Source organism: Azolla caroliniana, unplaced genomic scaffold (assembly GCF_043228905.1).
Source record: "Azolla caroliniana isolate FFs.n. ecotype wild unplaced genomic scaffold, voAzoCaro1.0.p SCAF_10, whole genome shotgun sequence".
Lineage (NCBI taxonomy): Eukaryota > Viridiplantae > Streptophyta > Polypodiopsida > Salviniales > Salviniaceae > Azolla > Azolla caroliniana.
In genome coordinates, this window is record NW_028230445.1 from 1,811,370 (window position 1) to 1,834,533 (window position 23,164).

The 23,164-nt window shown below is 38.1% G+C and overlaps 3 protein-coding genes across 4 annotated transcripts; 1 reads left to right on the forward strand and 2 right to left on the reverse strand.

Annotated features, from left to right (window-relative positions):
- Positions 1–1,390: 1,390 nt before the first annotated feature.
- On the reverse strand, positions 1,391–4,216 carry LOC147858648 (uncharacterized). Its single transcript, XM_087325262.1, has 5 exons — positions 4,032–4,216; positions 3,696–3,828; positions 2,888–2,991; positions 2,620–2,791; positions 1,391–2,303 (listed from the first exon to the last, which is right to left on the reverse strand). The coding sequence occupies exons 1-5, from the start codon at positions 4,088–4,090 to the stop codon at positions 1,449–1,451; spliced, it is 1,323 nt and encodes a 440-aa protein (XP_087181388.1). The 5' UTR covers positions 4,091–4,216; the 3' UTR covers positions 1,391–1,448.
- A 3,530-nt stretch (positions 4,217–7,746) lies between these two features.
- On the forward strand, positions 7,747–8,524 carry LOC147858649 (uncharacterized). The gene has a single exon (XM_087325335.1). It carries the CDS (start codon positions 7,873–7,875, stop codon positions 8,467–8,469), a length of 597 nt encoding a protein of 198 aa, XP_087181461.1. The 5' UTR covers positions 7,747–7,872; the 3' UTR covers positions 8,470–8,524.
- A 1,467-nt stretch (positions 8,525–9,991) lies between these two features.
- Positions 9,992–16,298, reverse strand: LOC147858650 (uncharacterized). Of its 2 annotated transcripts, XM_087325393.1 has the most exons (9): positions 15,576–16,298; positions 14,101–14,744; positions 13,394–13,932; positions 12,755–12,827; positions 12,551–12,651; positions 12,413–12,478; positions 10,839–10,928; positions 10,548–10,724; positions 9,992–10,222 (listed from the first exon to the last, which is right to left on the reverse strand). In XM_087325393.1, the coding sequence occupies exons 1-9, from the start codon at positions 16,202–16,204 to the stop codon at positions 10,184–10,186; spliced, it is 2,358 nt and encodes a 785-aa protein (XP_087181519.1). In that variant the 5' UTR covers positions 16,205–16,298; the 3' UTR covers positions 9,992–10,183. The 2 variants fall into 2 exon arrangements, with proteins under 2 accessions (XP_087181519.1, XP_087181518.1); XM_087325392.1 differs by having other exon boundaries at positions 13,394–14,744.
- Between the last annotated feature and the right edge of the window lie 6,866 nt (positions 16,299–23,164).

The window sequence follows — 23,164 nt, forward strand, 5'->3', positions numbered from 1 at the left end:
CATAGGTGGTAGTGAAGTTGGTGTTTCCGTAAATATAAAAGAAATGTCATGGCTGAGTCGAGAAAAGAACAAATTTCAATATATTGTAATACTACTACTACTAACATTAATACACATAACTCACTCTTGTTTTATAATGTATAGATCGACAAATCCGAAATGTTATCTTGTGGTGGCAAGTATATCCTTTGGTTACATATTGATCCTAATTCAGTCTAATCAAATCTTAAAAATTAGCTACTACAAAAGATATTGTTCTTTATAACATCATAATTTATAATTCAGTCTTATAAATAATGATTCACACTTATATGTGACACTAAAATGATTTCCCAAATGATCCTCTCTCAATCCCCCACTAGGCCACCAAGTTTAACAAATATTTTTCCCAAATGCACCACAATGCATAATATACTAGTTGCAACTATGGCAAACAAAATTGTACACTGTGTGTCCATCAATCTCCACAAAAAGTAACTATAACAACCATATAAAAAGTGTGATGCAACCTTGCGTCAAACATGAGAAAATACATTTTCTTAGTAGGCGATGGTGGTGTCTCCATGTACCACAACAAGAATAAATCCTATCACCCAAGGGAGATTCCACCATGAAATAATCTATGAGACTCCCTTTTTGTTTGATCTAATACATACTGTTGTATTAGTACTAGAAAATGACCAGGTTTCAATTATTGTCTAAAAAGGTTTCCATGCTAAAAATTCTATGAAATTAACAAGGAATTCATTTGAGATGATGAAATACATTCATATCTCTTAAAATTGAGTCTTCTAAACTTTAAGGGTATTATGATAAACCTCAAGAGAGAATTTGGTCTTTGGGAGTAATCATATATGATATATTCAAATTGGTTCATTCAGAAAATCCAAATTTAACAAGATCATATCCTTGTTTAATTTGTCAAAACCAGAATGATTTCCTTGTTTAATTTGTCAAAACCAAAATGATTTTCTATTCAAGCCGTCAAACCTTCATAGACCTTGTCATGTGTTGTGTTGAAGCAATTACCAAAGTGAGGTCCAAATTATTATTAATGTTGATTACCATTCACTCATGAGCCACTCTCCAAAGGGCACATCAATATATTATAACCTCATTGGATTGATAAGTTGAAGATACATATTTGAGGATTCAACATACCCTAAGTTACTTTTTTATTAATGTTAACGATTTTGTGAATGTTAACCTTAATTGCATTGCAATTTGTTTGATATTGTTGACTTAGGGCGTTCCCTTATTGCTAAAAGACATTTTAAAGTTAATTGATAATTTCATGGCCGATTTATTCAAACTGCTCTAAAAAACTGGTAATAGATATGAGATCGAGAAATGCTCGCCCATTGTTGATTTAAGACATGTGACAAGCAAGAAGCTAGGAAATGGCTATCTCCTTGCAAATTTGAAGATAAAATGTACAAAACAAAGTTTTACTTTGTGTGGATCTTGGCAGACAACTCTGCTACTCTTGCGGCGACTTGCTCGTAATCAAGTGTTGCATAATCCTCCAATGTGGAAGAGTGAGCAAGGGAAGCATCGACTAAGACAGTCTTTGCAATGCCACACATGGATGCAACCCTTGGAAGTGGAGGTGGACGCTTAGGGGCCAATGATGGCTGGCATTTATGAGGAACCCTCAATAATGAGGATGGCTTGATGTAATAATCACTTTCATATGGACTTGTAAAAGTTGTCTCTACATGGTTATGATTCCAATGCATGTGACAAGCATCAATATCCTCTTCAGAAGACCCATTATCATTAGCATAATAATTGGACATGTGCTTAGCCTCTTCTCTAGTCACGCTCATCCCATCGTTGTCTTCACCTTCGGGAAACATGTAATCCCATGTCTCTATGTGCTTCGTAGCATTATCCTTGGTTTTCCTTTTATTTACTCTTCTACATATTCTCTTGAATTGTGAATTGTAAGTATGCTTGCCATACAATGAACTCATGTCGTCAAGTGATGAATTCATATCATAAACCCTTGCATTTGGACAAGCTTGTGCCAACACTACATTTGGTCCTCCATTTAGTATTGATAACTTGTTTTCCTTGTTTTCTTCTTCCAAGCTATCATGTTGCTTGTATTCTTCTGACTTTAGTGATGCAATGAAAAGCTTACGTTCATTCGCTTCATTTGCTTGCGTACTTCTATTCAAAATTTCAAGTAATTCCTTTGGTACGCCACCATCTTTCTTGTCACTCTTTTTCAACACATACTCATTCAATTCTTCCTTGAGATCCTCTGGGGGTCCTTTTGTTGACAAGAAGTTCAATAACTATACATAAGTGGCATAGTTGGGAGACCACAAGTCAGAACACAAGATTTGATTTCATACAACGTCATGACAACAAATCAAAAGCATATAATAAAAACATCGCATTCATGATAAGACAATGCATGCTTATCATGCATCGACTACGTGAAGTCAGTTACATCTAATGAGTTTTTGGGTCATTATTCTTCTATTACTAAGACACTTACTGTATTTAGAGTATCAGGTATACCCGTACTCTTAACCATGCTCATTTGGATGCTAAAGAAAATGGACATGCATTGAAGTTTATTCTTAATGAAGGTACATAAATACTTACTGATCGGTTGACGTAGGAATCATCCTTCAACTCCTGTGCCGAGATTACAAAATCGGATCCATACTTCATAGCAAAGATTTCACGCAGTTCTTGCAACTCCGGGAAAACCGAGCAACGAGATGCCACAAAGCACAAACTTGCCACTGACTCTTCCAAGTCAATAGGACAGTGTCTGTATCCTTACAAAGGATTGATGAGTATATAAGAGAAACCACTAAATGATGTATTGTCACTCTATAACAAAACAAAACTAGGAAATTTCTATTACCTTTGGCCAGCAATGATGCTTATATTAATTCGGACTTTATCACAGTATTCTTGAACTTTGATGTAAAGAGAAAGCAGGCATAGCTCAATCCACAGACATTCTAGCTGTTCCATACATTGAAAAAAGGTGAAGGGAATGGGTAAGAATATCCAGATAATTAACCATGAACACAAAACTCTCTTCCTCCCTATCTCTCTAAACATATGCATATACATGCACACACACACACATACATACATAAATACATACATAAATACATTCATACAGACATATACATACATACATACATACATTCATACATTCATACAGACATATACATACATACATACATACATACATATACAAATACATTCATACGCACATATATACACACATATGCGCATACATACAAACAAATATCCACATACATGCTGCACCCACATTAATTAATGTGTGTGTGTGTGCATATCTATACAAACTCACTAAAACATACATACATTTTCACATGAAGATATATGTATTCATATCCACACAAGCACATACACACCTACTCATACATACATACATACATACATACATACATACATAAAACATACATACACATACTCATACACATGCATACACACATATGCACATACATCCTCCCACATAAATGAATGTGTGACATGTGCATATCCATACAAACTCACTAAATTTTCACATGAAGATATATGTATGCATCTCCACACAAGGACAGACACATACATCCACATCCTCCATGCTCATGTACGAGTACTTATGCATATCCATAGGGTATGCATACACAAGGATGTGATCAATTTGAGATTACCTGCATTTGTGCCTTCCGGTTTTTGCCACAATTCATGAGCTGAGCCACTTGTCGTAGCAGGTGACAGAGCTGAACCTCTCTCCTTCCCCTCAGGATTTGTACCCTCGCGATTGTGGTCTCCAATAGTTTCTTGCTGATAGAGAACAAGAAATTAACAGCTAAATAAAGAGAACAAAAACAAAAGACCAAAGAGTTTATACAGTCTCGATGAATGAAAGGGAATGCAGACTGAAGCAAACCCATTGTGATATATGCACGGCTGAAGAAAACCCACAAAGGGAAGGTGCTTGAAAAACAAGAATCTAAAGGAGAAGTCTTAAGAGTGGTTACTTTTACCATTTTGATTTCTGAAAGCTGCGGACCATGCCAAGAAAGGAAAGCACAAAGAGAAGCATGATGACCGATTAGGGTTCAGCTAAAGGTTAGGGTTAGGGTTAGGGTTAGGGTAAAACCTTAGAACTAACCCATGCATTGCAGCATCAGATTTCCTTATAAAGGAGGAGGGCATTCCTCAGTGTCTCCCATTTCCAAGTCTTTTATTATTATTTCTTTATTTCCATTTTCCCCTCCCCAAACCCCCACCAACACCAAAGAAGACCTTAGAATCTTCCCTAAGACCTTAGAATCTTTCATAGTTTAATTAATACTAGCTTTTGCTTTTTGGACAAAAAATAATAATACTAGCTTTTGCTTTTTGGAAGAAGAAAAAAAAAATTCTAGCTTTTGCGAAAGCAAAATCCTCATGTTTTTCGTTGCGCTAGGAGCACCCACCCCGACCCAACCCACACGATACCTCTCTCGCCCGCCCGTCTCTTCCTGCCCACCTTGTCCTAGTTATATCCTATTGTTACTTTTCGGTGAAATGGGATATGCCTTGCTCTTCGCTCGAAGTGTGGCATCCTGAGGAGCCTTCATAACCCCGCCGTGACCAACACCCCCCTTGATGAAACACCATGTCTAGGACTCACACAAAAATATACAGCGCATTGCACGTAGCTCCCTCTCTGAAGTCTTTGCAGTTAACCATGGAGATGAAAACCAAGTGCCACATGCATGTGCTCGTGATTTAGCTCCCTTTTTATTTATGAGAATGGATAAACGACGACAGAAACCAAGCTCCACACACACACATCATGGATCAACAACAAGGTGTTAAGAAGTCTCGTGCACATGTCCAAAGGATTCATAAGAAAGTAGATATGTAGAGAGAGAGAGAGAGAGAGAGAGAGAGAGAGAAAATAAATAATCACTTAACAGTAGAAACCCTCGCAAGGGAGAATGTTCCCTACGAATTCGTAAGAGACATGAAAGAAACAAACAAAGGAACTAATAACCCAAATAATAGAAGTGATTAGTGACATCAACAAATCAATAAACGTTCGAAGTCATTAAAAACATGGAACAAATCAACAATGGTGTAAATCGTCACATATATATTATAAAAATGAAAAATATAAAATTAGGGTTTCCACTTAGAAATATGACTATAGATATGGTCCCAGATCTTGTTTACATAATGTAGAGAGTGGATCTTGTACGGATCATGTTCCCATGTTAAGAAAATGGACAATGGTTTACAATCGATCCACAATTTGTATTTTAATGTTCTATGGAACGAACACATCTATCGATTCACCCTAACACTTTATGTACCACTAACGCCAAAAGAAGATAATCTTGCAATAGTTTATTTCTTCTTTTACATCTTTTCCTCACCAAGTTGAATAAATAAATCTCGTATCGCTCCCAACTTTTTGTTTTTTCGATAAAAACATTGTATGTAATCCTCAATGGTGCACATATGACTGTCTAAAACTTGGAGTGACTCTTGTAGGATGAACGCCTACTTTTGAATCTTCTTGCTTTACTACGTTTATCAAAATCGCTAAAGAGAATATTTCAATATCCAAAGACATAATTTTTATTATCTTCTTTTGTAAATAAGGAAATCACAATGTAAACACACACACACGTGACACATCTTCTTTGTGCCAAATAAAATCTAGATAAAGGAAGAAAAGAAAAATAGTGCAAGTTGGTTAGCAACAATCCATATTTCCATTTGTGGCATCAATTATTTAAGCAATATAATATTGTGCATTAGTATTTCTAGCAACTCTAGACACTATCCTATCCTTGCTGGTCAATCCATATGATTGACACTTGTAGTGTCTTGATTCAAGCTCATTACAAATGCACCCATAAACTTAATTGTTTGTTGACTTTAGATGCACTTCCTTGGAAATACATATTCAATTACTCTATGGTGGGAGAGATCCCCGATGTAGAAATGGAAGTTCACATCACTAAGAAGAGATATTTGAACAAGAAAATACATCCATTGTTCTTTGGTTTTTAACACATATTTTTTATGGATAAGCTTGTGCCAACACATTAGACCCGTTGCTAGTATATCCAAATAGGACGACGTTGGAATAGAGTTTTGTAAATTTAATGGAATGATAGTTTAAGAAAAGCTCCATCAACTCTACCAATAGTCCCTAATTGTAAATTGTATAGGGATCCTTTCATTAACATAGTATTCTTCCTTTAACTTTGAAATATATCTCCATTTTTTTACAACACTCCTTTACCAATGTAATTTGATGCTGACAAAACTACTAAACAAAACAACCTCATTTTCATGCTCAAGAAGTTAAGCCAATGCATTCTATTATAATCATATGGACTCAATATATATTTTGGCGTTTGCTTCATTTAGTTGCAATAGTCTTAATCCATTTCTATAAGACATCAACCACCCTTGCTTGCTCCATGGTGGAATCACCATTGTAAACTACACATACGATTTTCATTTAAACCATACGATAATTGATGTTCATGTTTATACCCACTTATATTGATGTCAAGCACTAGCATAAGTTAAGACATCTACGAGACACTTTTTGCACCTATCTCATGGAGGAAAAATGTTTTGCAAACTCTAGTACCAGAATCTCACACATGTGATATGTTTGATATCAACATTTCAATGTAATTGATTTCTTTGGTATGTTTTGGTGTTATTATTATATGGATCCCAATTGACTTTGCTTTACTTTTTAAAGTCAATTGTAGATTTATTGCGTATGTTACTGGACTTGTTACAATCCCATTATATTTTGTAAGAAGACATTAGTGCACTTTCTTTGAGTTCCTCACTTCTCGTGACAAGGACTCCACACTCTTCATCTAATCTCAAAGATTATTTACCCTAGTAAAAGGACTCCACACTCTTCATAACCCATTAATTTTTATTGGATTTTGGTCTTGTGCCAAATCTTGAAATCATAAGAAAGGATATGCAATGTCTATGAAGCTTTATCCAAGAAGATAATGAAAAAGAAAATATCATAAACATTCTTCCATGTTGGTCATTGTTGTTATGGGAGTACAAATGGTGGCTTGTTCTACTATGATAATCTCTTTGACAAATCATTTTCTCTAGATCTAAATAAAACCCCTTGAAGGTATTTCACCAAATCCAAGTTGGGTTTAATCTCTTACTTTGTGGTTGGTCCAATTAAGACTTCCATTTAGAAATATTGATGTTCCATCCTTGATCCATGTGTTTCAACAATATCGTTTTGATCCGTTGTTGTCACTTTACTAGCAATTCAATTCGTCTTCAAAATTTCGACGTTTTGAGTGGACACTTTCCTTGGCATGTTCCAACTTCTACAAATGATCATACCATTTGTGTGTTGGTTAGATAAGAAGGCTCACATTTGAAAACATCAATTTGGTGTAGCTGCAATATGGTTATATTATTCGGTAAAAGAAGAAAAAACCTTGGGTGTGAAAGAGCTATCTTGGTTTGTAGTTTGGGCGAGAGAGGAGCTTAAGATATGTGAGCCTCATCTTAGAAGAAAGGCCTATTGCATTCCAACATATCCGTTCAATCTAGCCGATCAACGAGTTCCTTGAGGGTGTGAAAAGCCTAACATATAGAGACGTAACATATCGTTCAATCTACCCGATCAAGGACGGTGTTCCTTAGGGGGTGTGAAAGAGCAAACCTATAGAGAGCCAAGTGTGAAAAGGCAAAGAAAGATGAGAGAGAGAGAGAGAGAGGAGGAGTGTGTGCCACGAGAGAACCCTTGTTGAACTACACCCAAAGCTCTCCTTACATTGTCATAACTTATCTGTGAGAGAGTGAGAGAGAGAGAGAGAGAGAATGGACAAGCTAGAAGAGATGGTGCCCGGGAACACGCAAGTCGGGGCGATAGGAGTGGTTCCTACGCAAAGCATTGTGACGGTGGCGGCGATGACCCTCTACCTCTATGCAATAAGCAAGTGGGTGTTCCCACCAATAATTAGGGGCGGTGCGATACCGCCAGTATACGAGGGGAGCCGCCTCTTAAAGGTCTATGTCACTGTGGCGGGTTTCGTGGGACTATACATCCCAATTGCATACATAGTGTGGTGTGCGTGCTCATACTCGGCGGGCGAGCTTCCGGTTTCACACTTGGAGGCCATGATCTCCCACACATTCCTTTTGGCCGCCCAAGTTGTCTCGGAGCGGCTCTCTTTTTCGTGCTCTTTCTCACTCCCGGCGCGCGCCCTCGTGCCGATCTTTTATAACAGCGTGCGGCTTTATGACATTTGGGCGTGGCTCCATTCGCCACATCATACCTCTTTCTCCCACTCCCTTGCCCTCTCTAACCTTATCCTTTGGTCTTTTAACCTCTTATGCTTCTTAATCCCCATCTACCTCCCCACTTGCCTCCACATGTATTACTCCCAAGCCTTTAAGAACACTCACCGCTCCTGACTGAAAGCCATAGTTGTATTAAAAATGTAGACTATATTGTCATTTGCCTTGTTAATCTATGTTTAGAATGGTCATTTTGTGTAGTTTTTATAGATACAATCCCTTAAGAAAGACAACAAGTGTTTGTGAAAAAAAAACATATTCATATGTCGTTGCTTATATAATGAAAGACCTCGAATTTTTCTTTTATCTCCACATGCCCTCGAGTTTTCTTTGTTTCATGACACCCCCTCGGTCAACCTCAATCCACCTTTTCTCTCTTTGGAGGGTTGCCTAAGGATGTCAAGAAATAAAAAAAACCAAGGCCTTTACGAAAAAAACGTTAACCCAAGGTATGATAATGATTGTCCTTGGCCTACATACCACTCTTTGCCAATACATTATATTATTGCAACATTATATGTTAGGCATAGCATATCCTTGAAATTTGATATTCATTAATGAACCATAGGCATTAAGGTCATGTCGTCGAGATTGAATGTAATGGTTCACATCATTATGATGCTTTTTAAATGCATGTGGTTGTGATTTATCCATGATTGTGAGGATATGAAGCAATTTTCTACGCATGTCTAATATGATAGAAATGTGTTTTGTTTGATTACATGTCTTTAGTAGAATTTCCTCACCCATATAATTAATTATGTCAACTACCCAAAGCCCAAGGCTTTGATATGTCTCTTGGCATAGAATAAAGTTGGCTGCCGAGTAGCATTATTTTACAAAGTTTGCTTAGCATGTTCCATCTTGGGAAGATATTATTTCGTTTATGCTTGGTAGCTTATTCATTGAGTTTCAAAAAGTTACTTTCAAAATGGCTAGGTGCATTGGGACATTGGTTGCAAAACAAATTCTACCAATTGACAAGAAAACTACAATCTTTCAATCTCACTATAAACATAGAATATAGACGCCATATATATGTGTCATTTTTCAAGAATATTGGACTGTGATCTATATTGAATCGGCTAAGCATTGATAAAAAATATTGATCAATCAAATTTGTCCACAACAAACTATATCACTATCACTTCATTGTCTACAATCAGCTATTCCAACTAAACCCTTCAGGTTTCATTGTACCACAATTTCACAAGGCGAAATGGTCTCAACAAGAAGAAATTCACAACGTAAACAATGTTACATGGTTACACAATGACGTTTATGCGAGTTTCTAACATTATGAGAGGGACTGAATAATCTTGTATAAAATGATAACTGTGGCATTTATATAGTGAAGAAACAAGGAATTGTATTCTGTTATCCCTTGCTAGAAGGCATATAGGACCAATGATCAATATAGAAGTTAATACAGTCCATTTCTTAATGGATAACACCGAAGATACATGTAATTGCTAAAAAAACTAACACCTTCACCAACTTGATGGAACTACAATAGCAGGATGACAAACTAAAATTTACATCTAGCATAATTGTCATATTCTATGTTCTTCCTCGAAGTTTATTGTAGCTTATCAGGCTGTATAAAGATTAGCATAGGACTAAATGTACATCCACAATATGAGAAAAATGGTCAAGGCCTTGCATTAAAAACATTGGTAGGTACAAAAACAGATTGTTTCAGTATAAATTATAGTGTACAATTTCCTATGATCCACTGCTGGATTATAAACAAGTTTTACAATCATCACCCAAAAAGAATATAAATAATTGAGAAAAGCACTTGAATGTTCCACTTCCACACACCCTCCTTTCAAAATAGCTCCTGGGTGTTGAAGGTCTTCCAAGCTTCCTGTGAAAAAAGCAAAGAGCTTAGTATTAATTGGATTCTGGAATAATAACACCAAGACAGGGTGGTGTGGTTCCTCGCGTTTCTAAGCCATAGCTCAGGAGTAAAAAATACAGAACCCTACAGACTTGCTAAATATAAATGGTTGGGCATCCTAAGTTAATGAAACCCTAAAGGAATAAAAAATTAGGTTAGCCTCTGAGATTTTCACAAATTTTAGCATTTTCCTCTTTTTTATTATTATTAATGCCCCTTTTTAAAAGCCATATTGAAAAGTTTATCATTCTGTACATCAAATGAGACAAAATTTCCCATAGTGTTTTTGTACCTGAAGAATATCGAATACCCTCCCTGCAATATATTTCTGCTGGAGTGTTGCTGATTTCTGCTGCAGCTTATCAGGATGTATGAATAATGTTGCTTTCCTGTAAGCCTTTTTAACATCGGATCCCTCTATCAAACTTGTAAGAGGGAGAGTTGTCCACCCACTATCTGGCCAGAGGACCTGGAAAAGTAGCCATAAAAGAACTCAAAAACTTGGTCACATTTGGGATTAACACAGACACAAATGGATAGTTAGATAGTTATAAATATAATATATTGCATAAAAGAGCCTCACATATTGAAGGTTGGATAGAAGTGCTCGCAAGTTTCCCTCTTTCCCTGCAGCCCATTGTTTTATCTTCCGATCAGAAGATTCTGCGAGTTGCTGTAAGAAAGATTGACCATAACATCAATGCACATAACATTTCAGAGAACCTAAATCTGGATCTCTATCACCGTAAATCCTCTGTAAAATCATATTTTAAATATCCAAATGAATTCAAACACTGCTCTTACAAATACAACTCAGTAAATGATTAAAAAACCAGATGAAGATAAGAGATATATGTGGTGAGGAGACAAACCAAATGACTAACAATGCAATTATCTAATTCTTGCAATTCAGTTTTTCAATAGTAAGGGAATGATGGAAAGGCATCCTATATAAGCATGTGCACCAATGTAGTTTATGTTGGCAGTTTACGTATTCACGCTTGACCTCCATCCAGTATAGTGTGGAAGCCATCATTAAATCAGATACTAATCAGGACTAGTGCATCCTCCGGGTGTGATGAAAGATTCCAATAGATACCATCATTTGGCACTGATGAGTCATGGCATCCTAGATCAATACAGTTCCACAAAATCCTCCCCAATCGCGTGAAATGTGTGATTGGCTAGCTCCATTCATCACCACATCATCCTCAAGTCAGATACTTATTATGCCATAGTGAGATGCACAGAGACATAACCGCTGCACATTTCAATTCCCAGCCTACAAGGACATCACAATAAAAAACGCTCTCCTTTTCTGTGAACAGCTTACAAGAAGAGCAGAAAGCTTAGGTTTTTCCCTCTAGACTGTTATAACATGACCCGATGCTATGACCCACACGAAAGTTAGTCTCATGCACCATGTCCACCTTACAAGCATTCTGGATCCCTATACATTTTGGGAGTACAAAATGCTCTTGAGGACTGCGAGATGCATATATATTACAGAAAAATCTAGATCATCACCGCATGCTTCCAGGATTTCTTCATGATCCTTCATGAGAAGAAGATATTCACAACAATGCCAGCATGGCTAGTTTGAGATACTCTAGGATCACTGTTCCCAGAATTTATGTTGTATTGTGTGCCTTCTTTCATTCCCAATTTTTTTAATAAATGAATCCTTCAAATTACTATATAGTGTAGTTACATTGAGACGTAAATGTTTATCATTATTGCAGGTAAATGCTTATAACATGTAGTTACAACGTCACAGAATCCAACAATTTCCTTTACCCAAATGATAGTTCACTATCTACAAGCACTGCATCAAAATGCTAGTTGGTAATCATGAGTTATAGTCTGTCTTCCTGTGTGGTTGAGTGTATTAGGCCACCACCTTTTAGGTAATGCCTCCATAGATGGCTAACAAATCAAGTTCCATCCTTTGTGATTTCCAAAATACTCATTAGTGGCTTTTGCCTCATTACTACACCTGATTTTTGTGGATAAGCACTCTCCTTGTGAGCATTGGGAGGTAGGTTTGCATGTGTGTGTTATCTTCAGCAAAACATGGGTAAGTTTACTCATATGTTTTTATATACTTAAGACAAATTTCTTTTACTATAATTGTCTAATGGAAAAATGAAATATTACTTGTTTTTCCTCTTGCTCACGTTGCAATTCAGCTTCTCGTTGTTGCATCTCCTCCACTGCTTTTGCCTAACAGTAAAATGGATAAAGGTTACAAAAAGAGCTTCATTAAGTTCATAAAGTCTACCACACAAGCCCCACCGCTCTCTCTTTCGTTCGCACATGGCGCTCTAATCTTGATTTTCTTCGTTCCAATGACTCTCCTTCTATTTCTTGAAACCCATCTAATGAGGACACAAGACCTGTTAAGAGTATCAAATATGCCTGAGCACAAATGTAATGAATTTCAATCGGCAATTGTTAGAAATATTATAGAAGTTCAATAAGTTAACACTAGGTACTCACCTAAGAAACACTCTATATCTTCAATCTCTTCCCTCGGTGATATGTCGAACTCCTCATTCAATTGCACAACATCCTGTTTGACATGGAATTTATGAGTGAGATTTTATAAGAAAAGGTCATGAAGGTGAACTTTACTGTAGAAATGGATAGCCCAATAAAGCATGTAACATCAAATCATAGAATACTGTGTTGCTCATAATTTATGGTATCTAATCCTCGTAAAGTTTTACATGTAGCTGTGATACATAGAGGACAGTACATTGGATATGATTATTATCCTCCATTTTAAAGATTCAGGAGCTGTTTGTATTCCTGAGCAGCATCCGTTATCTGTATTTTCCTCTTCTTCCTAGTCAAGGATTCTAGAATTTAGATGATAATAGTTAATAAAATTTGTGTAGACACAGGCATGTAGAATCCTATCAACTTCTCATGTCTTATCTTATCTATTGTGATTCTCCAGTGCTACATATTTAGAATTATAACCTCACCTATGCATAGTACTTTCTGTGCAATATGAGCATGTTAAATGATGAAAAAATAAATAAATTAGTGTTATCTCTCTACTGATATGATAAATTGAATAGCATGGTGAAACAATTTATTATTATTATTGGGTCTTCTAAGGCAAGAGCTTACCTGCAATTCATCAGATTCTGCACATTTGTCAGCATTAACACCAACATCTAATTCAATAGAGGTCTGTGAATCAGTTGTCGATTGTTTCCTTCCATCAAGGCCTACATCAGCTATTGTTTCTGAAGACACTTCAGTGGGAGTTTCCTCAAATACTACAGTGAAGTCCTCCTCTACAACTGAATCACTCTTAACAAAGAATTCTGCCATATTCTCAATTGGAACCTTGTTATTATTAAAACTAGGTTCCACAGTACCAGAGCTATTTAGTGTATCAGAATTTTTTACACCCTCCGTGTCTTGATCTGAGTATCTTTTCAGAAATCGATCATTTTTCCTATCCATCTTACTTTTCTGAGACAGAGATTCTTTGAATTGCCGATTGGCCTTAGGCTGCAATTCTTGCCCTTTCAACTCTACAACATTTGGCCTCTCTCTTGAGATTCTAGATTGCTCTTTTCTCTTTTCCCTCTCTTCATTCAGCTTCCAAGCACTAGCTAACAATGCCTGAAGCTCCCTCTCTTCCATTTCGACAGTTTCCTCTGCAGATATCGGAGACAAACTTGTTGAAATCTTCTCATGATACTGCTTTAAAGTCAAACTATCATCAGATTTTTTGCTAATCAGATTTTCAGCCATGTTCCTAGCATTTTTAACTTCCACACCTCGCCTATTTTCACTAGAAACCCTAGAAAATGCTTCCATTTTACCTGAAACCAATTCATTGATAGAGCTTGTTGATTGATTAGGAGGCAAATCTGAAGTCCAGTCTTTCCATGTTTTGAATTGATGTTGGGATAAACTATCAGGTTGTGATGATTTGGTGGACTGATGCAAATCATTAACTGTAATCCATTCTTTTCCAATCTTTTCTGGACCCCGAGAATTTCCATCTCTATGCATTCTAATTTCAATGAGATCCTCATGCAATGCTTGGTCCTCTGTTGAAGAGAAAGAACGGGAAAACGTTCGATTCTTTCTGGAAAAATCATTCGGTGTTTTAACTACATTGTTGCTTTGAAACATGTCATTTGGGTAGTTTTTTTCTGATTTGATCCTAAATGCATCCCGACCATTACTTGACCTTTGTTGAAGAAGACTCTTTTGTGGAAAACCACCAAATACATCGTCAATTTCGATGCCAGTTATTGGCCCATTGTTGTTGCTACTAGACTTGGGAGATATTTTGAACTGGCTCAAAGGATGCTGGGGCGATGGCGATGGAGGTACACTAGCTGAAGTTAAAGCACTTCTTGGAAGTAAGGAAGGGATATCAAATCCTCTTTCTCTGCTATCATCAATGGAGGAAAATGAAGAGAATGAACTTTTACTTGTGACCTTCCCACCACCTGACCTGCTCTAATCCAGCAGTTGAATCCTACTTAGCTACTTAATCAAAATTTTGAAGAAAATTCACTATATTATTTTATTTGAATTATCTTCGAAAATTAATCTTTAACTTTATTTCAAAACCAAACATTGAAAAACTAGCAATTAATCAAACAATAACATTAAAATTGGGGCTTCATATTTTCACTAGAAAAAACAACACCACCACACATGATGACAAAGGTGATGACACATCCCTTTGGTCATGCCCATTCAAACTAAATGAATATAAATGATAAATTCCCAATTTTCACTACTAAAATAATGACACGACCTAAGGGCACTGGACTTCCCTTTGGGAAAGCCTATTAAACACAATTCCTTTAGAAAAATAGAAAACTCATATTCTTTACGAAGAAAAGAAACTACACCAGCCAAGGTCATAGTCACATCCCTTGGTGATATCTATTAAAACAAGAGGGAAAATAGAAATTTCTATTTTTCACGGAGAAAAATAGCAACAACTAATGGCGCTACCATTACTCTTCAGTTGTGCCTATTTTACACAGATAGAAATAAATTTGTTACTTTATCACAGAATAGCACTGGTTCAACATGCATATACAAAAAAAAATTCAAAAAATTCACGCCTATACAATCCAGAAACCCCAATTTTCCGCAGAAAAAAAAAGAACTGCCAACCCACGCATAGAAAGGTGCCAACCAAGAATGCATACACAAACAAGAGAAAAGAAGGAAAACATAAATTCACGCCCATACAAACAGAGAGAACTATAAATTCACAAAGAGATTTAACCACACTATACAAGTCGAGGAAACCATGAATAGAAAATACCTGGATTTTGTAAAGGAAGCCAAGCTTGATTTAACATAGGAGGCTTCTTCACGGGTGGGCTCACTTCCCGTTGCCAACGAAGGATGTACAGGGCTCATTCTTCGGGAACCTGCCCGAGAACTTGGTCTCGATCTACTATTGGCATCGGAATTAGGGTTTCCATATGAACTAGAGCTACCAACAACATCGGAACCTTGCCTATTCTCTTTGAATATATCTTCATAGACAAAAAGAGGCGGTGATGACGGGGTCTTCGAGACATCATATGTGCTGCCCGGGATGACATCATCGCCGAAGACAGGAAGCTCGAAAACTCGAGAAGATCGGAAGGATGGAACCTTAGACAGGATTGTTTTCTCCGCATTTAATGATGGTGATGGTGGTGGTAGTGATGATGATGATGATGATGATGATGATGATGCAAGTAGTGATGCTACTAACCTGGGTGGGCCTCCAAATACATCATCATAATCTACAGATGGAGTAGAAATACGAGGAGATGGATAAAGAGGTTTATCCACTGATCTTCGAATAGCCCCTCTATAATCTTGATCCATCCTTGGGGAGTGAAGAGGATGAACTTTAGTACTATGGGGCCTTGAGCTCTGATCCATGTCTGCTTCTTTCATAGAAGGGAAAGGAAAAGAAGGCCTGCATCTTCTCCTGACAGGGGAAGGAGGTCCCAAAGAAGATGAAGGTTTCTCTTTTCCATTGTATCATGTATGTATGCATTCCATTAGCTTATGGACAGGACAGGGGCTCACACCAATGGCCTTTTGCCTTGTGTGGACCCTCCCATATCACCCACTAGATCCTTTCCTGTCCACAGAAAACACACACACACACAACTTGGGTTCTCTCCTAGGGTATCCTCCAGTACAAACAAACAGACCAATAACAATGTGAATCGATTCATTCTGGGTCCATCTAGATAAACTGCTATTATCTCTCCATTGTGTCAGATTAAACCATAATTATGCACGATGGCTGGCTGGCTGGCTCGATTGGTGAAAATCGCTATTTTAGTCACTCTGCTTCTCGATTGCGCTGCTTGGATCGTGTCAGTTCGCACGTTATGGATGATTAAGCGATGCTTACAATGAACTTGCGAGTGCCTTCCGTAAGTAGATGTGCGGAATAAAGTGCGGCATGCATAGCTGCATCGGATTATTCGATGAGAAAGTTGGGAGGAGGGAAGCATGCAATCCATTGTCCCATTCGTGATAGATAATTGTTTTTAACATCCATAGTGAGGCCAATATTGACCCATGTGATGTTTAGTATGTACGAGGGAAGATAAGATATTCAACCTATATAGCAAGAAAATAATTATTAACATGTGGAGTATGCAAGCTCTTTCATAGCTATATGTGATGTGTTGACTATTGTAGGGAAATGATATCTAGTGAGGGTGCACCTTATTCAAAAACATTGTGTGGTACGAAGGATAATTTCCCACGGACACTTCCCTCTTGTGACAAATCATATCATGCATTTGGGCAACACCCATCTCCTAGCTAGGTGTGAAGTCGAATAGTGTATGAACGTTGGAGACATGAAGAAAATGTGAGCGACTTCTCTAATGGATATGTAAGATCTTTAACTTTTTTCATGAGAAATTGTAAGGAGTTACCTCCACGACTACCATGTGAGTATTGATAATGTCATAAAACACTCAAAAACTTAGACAACCATTGTCACCCATGTAAACATCAACTTTCCCACATGGCAATTTGTTGAAATGTCTATCAATACATTTTTTTTTTCCAACTGTATTTTTATCACAATTCTTATGTATCATAACATCAACAATGAAGTTTTCAAAAACTATTTCATTTCTTGATGTTTGTGCACACTTCAAACATCTCCATTGGATGGTATCTTCTTGGAGGCTACTCGATGCTTGTGACGTTGGCTATCTCACAAACATCTAATTGTCCCCAATGTCATCTCATTGCATGGTATCGTCCATAACTAATAAATAGCTTTTGCTAGGCTTTTACATGACATTCTACTACACAATGCACGAGAATAATCTCTAAACATTGAAAAAATAAATGCACACTCTTTCTATGGGAAATTGAGGATAACAATAATGTAAGTGGGACCTTGAAGATATCATTTCCACAAAATTTTATCCACAACAAATGGTTGTACGTTCTTTGTCATTTCATTGATATTTAACGCCACCTTTAGTTGTGCCCGTGGTTTGGGGTCTACATGAAGAGTTTCAGTGCTTAAAGAGAAAAATATAGATAAGGCTATGATATAACGTAAATTCTAATTTTATTTTTTGTTGATTTCGCGATCAATGGATTATTACCTTGGGTATGAACTTTTGGTGAGCTTTGAACCTAGGATGGTTTACGTTTGAAATTTTTCTATGGCCATCATGCTAGGCCCATGATCAAAATGTACACAGCTCATTTATGATACATACATGCATGACCAATGATCACCTACATAAACTTTCCATATTTGATATATGAACCATCCAAGGAACCATAAGTAAACAAGTAATGAAGGCATTTAATAAATAATAATAATCTTAAAAGTAAAATGAACAACAATATTAACAATAAATTAAATATGTATAAATTAAACGATATAGAAAAATGAATACTTGTTTGATAGGTCTACATAGCGTACCAAAATAGATAAGCATTCCAAAAGGAAAATCAATTTGGTATTTCTTTCAATCAAGCTTTTTAGACACCTTGTCCTTGAAGGAGTTTACTAAATATTATTTCAACAAGTCTTAATGTTTGGAGCTCACAATTTTGTGTTTACTTGTCTTTTAAATTTTGTACTTGTTTACCATTTAAATCTAGGAAGCCAATGCAATGAGTGTTTTGAACCTTAAGCATGTGATCTAACCATCATCTTAATGAGAAGTGATCTAATCTCAAAAAGTAAGGGCTTGTGTGGTGTTTATGTCGACTTGACATAAAATAACTATCTATAGTTAAAATGATGGTAACTTACCTCGGAGGTAGTCTATTGACCACCATTGTGAGGCCTAGGGTTTATGACCTAACAAATATATATATAGTAGTTGAAGGTATTCTCTCTCTCTGTCTGTCTGTCTCTCTCTCCCCATAATTTAACATTTTTATGACAAACTGTTAAGCGCTTGGATTGTACCACGATCGGTCATGAAGAATAGTGCATCAACAAGGACGTAGTACGACTAAAGTAACTATGAAGAAGAAATGGCAAGAGGAAAATGAGCTAATGGGTAGCCAAGTGTGAAAGAGGCAAAGCCTAAATGTAAATACTATATAAACCACATTATGGTGGCTTTGTAAGGGTTCTTCCATTTGTAAAGGTCTCCCTATTGATCAAGAGCTAGAGCTTCCTCTCCTCCTTGGATCCTTAAGCTTAAGAGAGATTAGTGAAGTGTTTAGTTAGAGAACACTAATCTCTCTTCCTTGTTGGTGCCAGACCTCTTAGCAAAGAAGGTTAATAAACATATTCATTACTCTTATTGTCTATGAGAGAGAGTGAGAGAGATATCGTGCTTAATAATCAATTAATTGTTAAATGAGTGTGAAGCTTGGAGGTGTCTGACAACCATCTCCGCCCGATTCGCCATCAAAAGGGTATACGCCGGTCCGAGCTCTGCAAACGACATAAAGGAGGGTTTAACTCCGTTGATATATAGATCCTACACACAAACGAATAAGAAAAACTTTAGTTGCAATTCATTTTTGACCCTTAAGTTTCAACCCACAACTACCACTCATATATTTTATATATTGACGTTTTTCTAATAAATATAACCTTCAAAATGAAGAATAGTATTATAATTTTCACTTCAACAATGACATTTGCATATTTTGTTTGACATTACATGTACGTTGTTTTAGGCAAAAACAATCATCAACGTAAAACTATGTTTGTGCTGATAGGAAGAATATAGAGAGAAAGAAAGGACAAAAACAAAGAACAATGGAGATTTCTTTATCTTTACTAGATGCCAAAACCATTCCACTAGACAAATCATGCACACTTACATATATATATGTTCTCCATTATCCATGGCAAAAGAGACTAAAAAGTTACAATAAGTAAATACAAATCATACTAATTGTAAAACCTAGGGCTAATAACAAAGCACGATGATTACCATAGGAAAATAGGAGCTCCAAATCTAGATTGTACTATATTTTTTACATCCAGATGGGAGCTTGTAGCAAAGTTTTTGAGCTCTTATGGAAGACCCAAACCATGGAAGAGTTGAATCTCTTGCATGCAACTCATACATTTGAGCTTGTTTGAGGTGAGTGAACTCAAGGGAGAGAAAAACAAAGGGTATGACAAATAGAAAAAAAAGAAAAGAATAATATAATTCAAAATTATAAAAACATATGTGGGGACCATGGATGTAGTCTCATTCAATAACAAGGTTGGGGAAATGGAGATTAATGTTGTTGTCTCAAGCCTTTAGGCAAGGATTGGGGTGATTTTAATAAACTCTACTGCTATTACACTCCATCAATGAATGCATGGAAAGTGGTGTAGTAGATGAGATCTAAGTGAATACGAAAGGCATGACGATGGATAGGAATGTCGGGCTTGTTGCCACATCCTTGCTAGAGGTAAGTTGGTGATGGCTGAAAATAGTCGTGGGTCCTAGCCTAAAGAACTCAAAATGAACTTGACATATTCCTTGATGAAGTAGGAGGGAAACTTTGAGATGGTGGGGGTGGGATCTTTTAGCTACTAAAAAAAGAGTCAAAGTTTATATAGATGCTTGAGAGATATAGAAGGGCTTTTGTCTTCTCCCCCCCTAGGGTGTGCCAATCCAACATTTGTGGATCCAACGGTGATATTTACAATATCATACATGCCATTGAACCTAAAATTGATTATTGTACCAAAGGCCCAATACCGAAGTCCATAAAACTATTGAAAGAGAAGGCTATTGGAGAATTTTGAAACCATGGAATGTTCGTATTCAAAAAAATGGTTAAATATCATGAAAACGAACATGTCACTGTGCTTCATTCAAGACCTTCAAACTTGATGAATAACTTGTTCCCAGTTTTTGCTAATCCCTCAAGGTTCACTTCTTTCATTGAAAACTCACAAGTTTATACACAACCATCATCCATACCCACACCATTTCTACTTGCTTCCTTATTGTTGGGATTGTTCCAACTTCTACAATGCATAACAAAGGTGTGTCTCACGTCTATTTAATTGGCCAGTCTTTGCAAAACATCGCAACATTAAACGTACTAAAGAACACAGGTTATGGATAACATACTCTAGGTTTGGCCTCTTAGGATGTATTTCTAATAGGCAATGTGCAAAGATCAGTGTGATGTATTTCATGCTATTGTAAATGTGGTTCTTTTACTTGACATTAGTGATTAATAAGAGGGAGATAGAGAAGTACGGGTTTCTTGAGAGAAAACCTAGTGTGATAAGTTCACATACTACGGTTTCAAAGATCAATTTATAGAAATTATTTGTTTCCTCAACTTAGATAAACACCATACGATTAAGAAAAATGTTAAGCTAAAATGCTCGTCCCTTAAAGTTCTTGTTGTTGTACTATGAAAACACTTGGGAATGTTGTCATGGCCACCACTTACTGGTCGAGATGTGAACAAGTCGAGAGAGTTAGAGAGAAGTTGAGATTGGCAAGGAGTTTACAAGTAAAAAATGCTTAGTGCAAGTGTGTCCACTTCCTATAACTTTCCTCTTGGTTTCTACTCATTTCCGTATGTTTGTATTCCACGAAGAACTCCTTATAGAAACAAATAAAGTCATGGCCACCACTTACTGGTCGAGATGTGAACAAGTCGAGAGAGTTAGAGAGAAGTTGAGATTGGTTTAAAGGAATTTACAAGTAAAAAGAGCTTACTGCAAGTGTCTCTACTTCCTATGACTTTCGTCCTGGTTTCTACTCATTTATGTATGCTTGTATTCCACGATGAACTCCTTATAGAAACAAATAAAATCACGGTGTCGTGAAGAAAACCGTCCCTTAGCGCAATCGGTGCATAGCGCGCGCGAACCGGCTCTTCACGCGTGCGCGCCCTTTAATGTATATAATAGAGGATTAGGTACAAAGGTATATCCTAGGTAGTTAGATTCGGTAGGTAGGAAGTTAATGAGGGAAACGGCTCCCTTCTTGAAGCTATAAAGGAGAGGGAGACGCGGGGAGAAGGGGATCGTGCATTGAGGAGGACGAAGTGCTGTCGGGCCGTAACCGAACGCTTCTCCTCTGTTTGTTCTCAATTGCTCTTCTCTGCAGGTTTTCGGGAGGTTCGCGCTGCTTCGAGGAACGCCCGTGTGCTTCCGGCAACACCTCCATCCTATCCCCTTTCGTGCGTAGACGAACATGCATCGACATCTGTTCGCCGGCCTGTTCGGTTGTAACCGCTCGCGTGCTCTGTTGTTTATTTGTCAATCGTTAATATGCAAACATTTGTGTCTCTCTGTCTCTGTGTCCATTCGCGTCTTCTGCGTTGACGGGCTGTGCCCCTGTGTTTCTTTGCTCATACGTAACCGGGCGTCTCTCTCTTTCTCTTTCCCCTTCTATCACCTGCTCTTCGGTTCGAGACCCCGGTGGTCCCGCCTCGTTTCTCCACGCACGCGCGTAGTAACGCGACATATTTGGTGAACCTGACGTGAAACCAACGGCAGAGGAGCAGAAGATGAGGGGGTCGGATCTTGCAGAGGCCATGGCTTCGGCCGTGGACCGGATAGTAAGTGCACGCGAGGGCACCGGCGCCCTTGACAGGGCTATTGAGGCGATCGTCGGTATGATCGGCCGGTTCAGTGGAAAGGATGCCACGAGTTATTTGGCGTCCTACCGGGCGGAGATGTTGATGAGGGATATTCCGGAAGAGAGGCGTCTTGCCGGATTCCCTCGAGTGGCGATGCCGAGCATCCATGCGGAGGTGCTCGAGGTCCGGGCGGAGAGCCGGACCTGGGAGGAGTTCGAAGGACGGCTCCTGGAGAAATACGGGCTGGATGACGCGCTTCGACTTTCGAAGCGGGGCTTCATGGAGTGGGTGGAGTCCCCCGACAAAGGAAGAAATGCGTTGGCACTCCTTTGGGAGTTTGAGGATTGCTTTGCGCGCCTTTCGGCGCTCGATCAGACTGTTCTGGACACAAGTCGTGTCCTACTGTTTGTCAAATCGGTTGACGCATGAGATCGGGAGCAAGTGGGCTCCTTACTGGAAACCGAAGACGGGCTTACGGCCGACTGGGCCGTGGTAAAAAGAGTCTGCGGCCGTTTTGACAAACGGTGGGAGTGGGCTGATACAGGGGCAACCGGGGGCGGGTCCTGCTGCAGCAAGGAAGCTCGAACCGATACCGCAGGCGTGACGGGAAGAGACCCGAGAGTGGCTCGAAACCGGTTCGGCTTCGACCGGCGTGGTCAGAGGCTCGTCCGGGGGGACAACTTTGGAGGAGTTGACACGGGTGGTAAAGGATCTCTAGATCGCCTAGGCTCGGAGGGAAGGTGGCGAACAGGCTCGTGACCGACGGCCTCCGGCAGGAAATAGGTGCATGTGGTGCGACGAGGTCGGCCACATCCAAAAAGACTGCGGGAACTTTGTGGAGGCTTT